General features: G+C 33.9%; 1 protein-coding gene across 3 annotated transcripts; it reads right to left on the bottom strand.

Annotated features, from left to right (window-relative positions):
• Positions 1-1031: 1031 nt before the first annotated feature.
• LOC131168273 (ribulose-phosphate 3-epimerase, cytoplasmic isoform) lies at positions 1032-6675 on the bottom strand. 3 transcript variants are annotated; one of them, XM_058127583.1, is made up of 10 exons: positions 6498-6675; positions 6329-6386; positions 4799-4977; positions 4324-4328; positions 2485-2547; positions 2272-2378; positions 2066-2163; positions 1738-1830; positions 1611-1652; positions 1032-1398 (listed from the first exon to the last, which is right to left on the bottom strand). In XM_058127583.1, the coding sequence occupies exons 3-10, from the start codon at positions 4910-4912 to the stop codon at positions 1219-1221; spliced, it is 702 nt and encodes a 233-aa protein (XP_057983566.1). In that variant the 5' UTR covers positions 4913-4977; positions 6329-6386; positions 6498-6675; the 3' UTR covers positions 1032-1218. The 3 variants fall into 3 exon arrangements, with proteins under 3 accessions (XP_057983566.1, XP_057983564.1, XP_057983565.1); XM_058127581.1 differs by lacking the exons at positions 4324-4328; positions 4799-4977; positions 6329-6386; positions 6498-6675 and adding an exon at positions 3229-4260; XM_058127582.1 differs by lacking the exons at positions 4324-4328; positions 4799-4977; positions 6329-6386; positions 6498-6675 and adding an exon at positions 3445-3482.
• Positions 6676-7081: the final 406 nt, after the last annotated feature.

The raw sequence follows: 7081 nt of genomic DNA, 5'->3' as shown, positions 1-7081 counted from the left end.
TTGTGTAATAAAACAAATTTTAAATTTTAGATGTACATTTGTGTGAATTGAAACAAAAATAATATAATATTTTATTTTATTTTACTTAAATTTATACAAGTTCAAAGGTCAATGTTGGAATTCCAAATTGGCTTCTAGCCACAAGGTATGACTTTTAGCACTATCTTGTGAATAGAATGCTGAATCTTTGTTAAGAAAAGAAAGAAAAAAGAAACAATTGTTCTACAATCTTGATGAATATTTAAGTTTTGGATGTGTGAATTTGCCGAAATTAAATATAATGTTATATTGTATTTTATTCGAATTCATAAAATCTACATTTGTAAACTTTGAGAATATTTACAATTTTTTATTGGAAACCTAATAAAACTCATTTGAGTGCAGCTGTATCGTAAAAGGACAATAATGGGGATGTTGTGGGAAGGATCTCAGATTTAAGGTCAAATATATTGAGCAGGAACACATCTAAGAAAGTGATTCAGAGACTTCCAACTCCATGATTCAGAGAGACAATGAGTTCTCTGTCAGCATCCTACACTGGTGTCCATGTGCTGTAGTGCTGGGCAAGTGCAGATCTGAGCTTACTGCATCTTTTGCATCACAAATTGCTTAGCATGTGCAACTGGGCATCTCACTATCTATGCATTCCATGAATCCACCAAGGTCTTGTTTGGAACTTGGAATGGGGTCAATCTCATTTTCAGGGAATGGAAATTATGTGTCAATCATTTAAGTAGGTAATGGTAAGGACTATATTATCATTGTGAAGAAAAAATATCCAATTCCTCCCATCTGGATTGGCATTTCCAATCTAATATTTCAAGAATAACAATCTGGTTTAGCGATGAAAGCCATAAGAACGAATACCAACATGAAAACCTCAATCGCCAGCGTTGATTCTTGCATACCAAACGTAACCTAAGCTCCTTTTTGCATCTTTGGGATATCGTATTTCAAAATCAAGTGCCAAAGAACAAAAGACACAAAAGTACAGAGTCACAATCATTCTTAGGAACTCGAACACGCAGGAAGAAAGAGTACAAAAGATGTAATTTATTGAAACTATGCACCAAAGGGTTCACATGTTACACATATGCTGCACCTGAAAGTACAGAATGACCTGGCCGAGTATGTAAATGTTAATAGTTCTCATGATTTTATTGTGTTAAAAAATTTGAGAGAATCAAACAGATCAATAAATATATTGATCATGATTTATCATGGGTGTCTGTTGTCTACATTGGCTGCTTTTTGCTGTGCTTCTTCCACACTCTTCCTCATAAGGGAAATAGCTTGCGCTGGCTCGGGGGATCCAAACACTGAACTCCCTGCAACAATGCAGTTGGCTCCAGCAGAAGCAGCCATGTCTATTGTCGAAGGTCCTAAGCCACCATCCACCTGAAAAATGAAGATGAACATATTCCAAATGATTGTCAGTTATGACGAAGTACTGAGGTAAAAGAAAAAAAATTGATGGGCGTTGAAGAGATTGAAAATTAGCTAAAATGTTTCACATGCGCGCAGAGCCATGTTCTTGTATGATCGAGAAAGGGGTTATATCAGACTCAAAAAGGCAGAAAATGGATGGGCCTGAAGGGATTCAAGATTACCTCTATATCAAGGGATGGATACTTCTTTCTCAATATGCGTACCTAGATATACAATAAACAGAACATGGTTTATGCAATGAACAAGGATGACAATCAAAATGTGGATTAATAATAACAATGGCAATACCTTATCCATCATTTCTGGCATGAACTTTTGTCCACCAAATCCAGGCTCCACAGTCATAACAAGGACCAATTCCACAGGATTTTCACAGTCAACCTATGTAAAGGGGAAGAAGTATTAAAAAAAATGGGGGATACAAGTTATCAGTTACATGGATTCTCTTCAAAGCATGTTACTGCTGATCCTTAATCCCAAATGGTAACAACTATCAACAACTATTTATTTATTATAAAGTCAGTTAGACACAATTTTACTCCATTCTGTCCAACACCGTAAGCCAGCTAAAGCAGCTGGTCCAGGAACTCAGGAAGAGGAGGGAACAAATGCGTACCAGCGGATAAACTTCTTCGATGGGTGTTCTAGGCTTCAGTGACACACCAGGTCTCATACCCTTTGACTTAATTCTTTGGACAAGTTCTTGCCAATTCTCTGTAAAGTTACCACATAACCTTCCTATCATTCAAGAGGGGGAAAAAGGACACCTAAAGCTAATTAAGAAATAGAGCAATAAGGACATCACTCAACATCATAGCCCACCTTTGGATGCTTCAACATGAAATGTAAATCCAGAAGCACCAGCTTTTCCTAAAGGTTCCACATAATCAAGAGGATTTGTAACCATCAAGTGGCAATCCAAATATGCTCTGTAGGAGGAGAAATATAATACTTTCTCGGTTAAAACAAGAAACCAACCAAGATACTGGAAGTTAAGAGGCTTAAAACTTGAAGCAAATGGACAATAGGTATTACTTAGTGTGCTTTCTCAAACTCTCAATAACAGGAGCACCAATGGTAAGATTTGGGACAAAATGCCTGAAGAAGAAAATTTGAACATAAGAGCAACCAGTCGACTTAAGAGGAACAACTTGATACAGTCAATATACAAAGCAATGGACATGATAACACAAAGCATTTGAAATGTGTCACTCTTGTTTGGTGGTTATTATCAAGATAAGAAAGTTAACGGACATGCTTTGAACCCCATGAATCATAAAAAATGAATGCACCATAGTGAGTAGATATTACTAGAAACATATGGAAATCAGAGCCCATACTACGTCAGGCAGCTATTGCCAGCATCAATTGCCAGGCGCACAACCTCAATTTCAAGCTTCTTCATTTATCTCATTTTCAAAAAATTATATATCTCCTCAAGTGGTCAAATTTAGTATTTTGTTGAGTTATTGAGCTGTGCTTCTTATTTTTCATTAGTTTAATGGTTTCCATTTACACAGCACATCATAAGCCAAGTTTATACTGCACTGCCATTCACATTTTCAAGATGGTTTGTTGCTTCATTGAGTGTGTTCTAGCGTGCTTTCTCAATGCATTATCTTATCACTTTGACAAGAAATTTCTTTCTTTTTTGGATTTCCTGTCTAAAGAACTATTACAACCTTTTTGCTGTGAATAATGAGGTATAATTGATCAAGTTTAAATATGGCTCCAACAAGTATTATTCCCACATACTATTCCTTTCTAATCTTTGTGCACCTTAATTTTGCATGACATAGCTTCACTTTCCCATTCTCTCCTTCTACCATTGCATAATGTGCTGCAATGAAGCTAATTCCACTTAAACAAAAATATCCAGAGGTGAACAAGGCTTTAAATTTGACAACAGGATAAATTAAATTGTAGCACTTGATCAGTGTATGACAAAATTGGAAAAAAAAAAAAATACTTTCCATTTATGGGCAAATCAGGCACCTCATTTGGTTCTCATGCAACATTAACTGGATAATATCTTTTGCTGCACCTGACAATTGCAAAACCCAAGAGGAAAAAGACTACATCCAACTAATTTTTAAATTGAAATATACATTTTCCACAAAATGTGCATAGACACCAAAGTAGAGCAAGAGTTCATACCAATGTTTTAAAAGGCAAAGGCGTAAGGCGAGGCATTTTAATCCTCAAAAGGCGAGGCGTAAGCCTTAAGGTGTTGGGGCGTAAGCCTTTTGAGAATTAGTTTTTTAAGATAAAATTTGTTAAACAAATTATATTTATATATATATATTTAAAATAAAGTAAAAATTAAGAAATCACAAATATAATGTAAAAGAAAAACTAGATGTACTTCAAAAAATACTTGTTGGCCATTCAAAAATTGCTAACTTGAAGACATGACATGAATCATGACAAGAGATAGCTGTACCATTACAAAGTTCAAACTATTTTCATGACGTAAGATACAAGTCCAGTTATTTTGGAAAGGTTGAGGTTCAAGAGTTTTAAAAATAAACTCATATTATGACATTCCTTTTGTACAAACATGTAGTTAAAATTTTCTAACCAATTCTAACTTCAGAATCACACACCCAAAATGCATAAGCCTTGACTAAAAAGGCGCAAAAGGTGTGCTTTTTGTAAAAAATGCATAAGCCTCAGCATGTAATGCATTAGCCTTTTTGGAATTTGGTATTTTAGATTGAGCCTCATGGCGTTTTAAGCATGCCTTGCCTTGAGGCAAGCTTTGATTGAGCCTTTTAAAACACTGGTTCATACAGAGAACCACAATTTGATACCCAACATGCATAAAGCTAATATGAAGGCAAGGATAATATGGTATGGCAGCGTCGGACCTACCCATCCTGCAAATAAACATAAGAAATCAATTAGGTTTTTTTATAACTAATTTTTTTGGTAATAGTAATCAGTTAGTTTTAGAAAATTAGTTCACCAATAAAGTATATCAGATTCTACCACAGAGGTTTATTATAATCATATACCAAAGGAACATGATATTTTAACATGAGAAAATTATAAAAAAAAAAAAAAAAAAGAGAATCTTAAACCATGGATTCATCATGCAATGCACTAAAAGAAAATTATGAGGAACTCTAGTTTTCCTTGCTATGATAAATTTGCACTCTTCATGCAAATTTATAAGAGCTGGATTTGAGCTAGCTGCCCAGATTCAGTCTAAATTCTCAAATATTCAATATTGTAAAATATTAGCTCAGCATCATTAGGAAAAAAAATTAAAATAACTTTCAATGTCACAACTGCAAAATTGGGGGATTGAAGTGAAACACTAAACACTAGGGCAAAGAAAAAATACCATGATGTCCATGTGAAGCCAATCAGCGCCACAATTGAGCATGCGTTCAGCTTCTGAGGCCAAGTTGGAAAAGTCTGATGACAGCATCGATGGTGCAATCTTCGGTGCTGCCATTTTGAATATACTCACAATGAAGCTATGCGAACCTGTTTGGGAACTGTGTCTGCTGTTGTTGTTGGCTGAATAAGTGGGGTTAATTATTTTAATTAGAAAAACTGTACTTAATAAATAACAATCAATAACATATAATATTTAACTAAGAAATTAATACTTAAATTAGTAAAATAATTAATATTTAAACAAAATATATACACAACACATGAAATTGCAGTAAAGTTTAGGTGTGTGCAAATTTATAGACCCACTCACAAGTAATAACAATTGAGAAAGCATGTTCAAAATAACAAGTATCATTCCTAGCTAGTTGTCAACAATTTTTTTTTTGGAAAAAGAGTATTCTAGAATGAGATCTACAACTATTATTTCCTTTTTGGAATCACCTACACACACATGCATACACATGCACAAACACAAATATACATCATTTTTAGATGCCATTAATTCATCCAACTTATAATTTTGACAAACTTAACATTATGTTTAGTGCTAAGTTGCTAATAAACCCAGTTCATTTATTTAGATTGTTCAATAATGATGATTGATATCCTATGGCACCATCAAAATCTTGGTTAATAATTGCATTTTACTATGTAACTTATGTACCATTTATATTGCTTGGCAATTATATACAATTAAGAAGGTTGTGCTGCAATTTTATTTAGCACTGACTGGCGGATAGTTAAAAGTCATTTGGTAATGAAGTGGAACACCAACCATGACACATGCATTTTTCATCCAAAAATTAAAAAAAAATATTAATGTTGGATGCATCAAAAAGCCTAGTTGCATCAACAGTACTGCCAATTGCCAAAATACATCTGAGACAAAGGATACAACACAAATTCTGTGTTTCTAACACCAGGGCTGAGTTTAGAAATGCAAGTCTGAACTCTGAACTAAAATGTTATTCAAGAAATTTACTAACTGCATATATGGCCTTCAAATTCAGGGCTTACAATGAATTTTCCCTCAAAATTGAAGACCCAGCTCAAGTTCAAAATATACACTGAGATGTTAATGATAAAAAAATATACCCTCTGTACTGCTTCCCCTGTACAAATCAATGGTTGATGTGCAATCTATACTCTCTCCAGATACTAAAGCTGAACATTTTTCTAGTTTGGACATGTTTTATTTTATGATTTCAAACTGGATTAATAGATGAAATCGTTCGGTAATTACAGACTGATCATCTACTTAATATTTTAGCTTTTCATATACATATCGAATTGAACTAATACAAATCAACATAATAATCAGCTCGCTCTGGAATAAAAATTAGCACCAGATTTTTTTATTAAAAAAAAAAAAAAAAAACTCAGCAGACATAACAGCAACAAAAAATTGTATCATGGTCGAAATGCATTAAAAAAAAAAAAAAAAAAAAAGGCAGTTGATAGTGAACGTTACTAAATCAATCGGAAACGAAGGCAATTTCTCCAGTGTTTTCCAGCAGCAGATCCGAGCTCTGATCGAATCCAAAGCTATAGTAAGATCGGAAGGCAGAAAAAAAGGAAAGCAAAAAAAAAAAAAAAAAGGAGCGCGCGCGCGCACAGATGTAACAAAGAAAGGGAAAAACCTGATGGTGTAGCGTAGAGAAGAAAAGGAGGAGAAAGACGACGACGGCGATGTCACGGGCGACAGGAGTAGCAAATCGGCGCGGAAATGCGAGGAGGGTTCGGGTTCGTGTTCGTTCGAGGAGAGGCTCCGAGGGGTAGGTTGGGAATTGGGATTGACTTCAAAACGACGTCGTTGAAATCGTCCTTGCCTGCTGTACTAACTTTCCTTTTTGCCTACTTACCTGCCAAACATTGACCTAAGAAGGTTGGTTTAAATTTTACAACACATCAATTTTATTATATATATAGTAAAATGTAATATAAAATCGTAATAAAATTTGTCCAAATTCACCAAAATTTAAATTTTTTATTTGAAATCTATGCTTTCAAACACAATGTAAATGTTTACTAAGTTATTAATTAATAGAAATTTGATAAATCAATATTCTTTTAACAACAATCATCAAATTCATCTCTCTTATTATTTACACAATTCTCTTATTATTTTTTATTAACTTCTTTTTAATTTTAATATTTTGAAGAATACACATAGTCATATGTAGCAAGTATTATTCTTAAAAATCAAATGTGTCTTTGTCTTTTG

This window comes from Malania oleifera, chromosome 11, assembly GCF_029873635.1.
Source record: "Malania oleifera isolate guangnan ecotype guangnan chromosome 11, ASM2987363v1, whole genome shotgun sequence".
NCBI lineage: Eukaryota > Viridiplantae > Streptophyta > Magnoliopsida > Santalales > Ximeniaceae > Malania > Malania oleifera.
The sequence above is the reverse complement of the archived record's forward strand: the minus strand, read 5'-3'. Positions and strand labels throughout refer to the sequence as shown.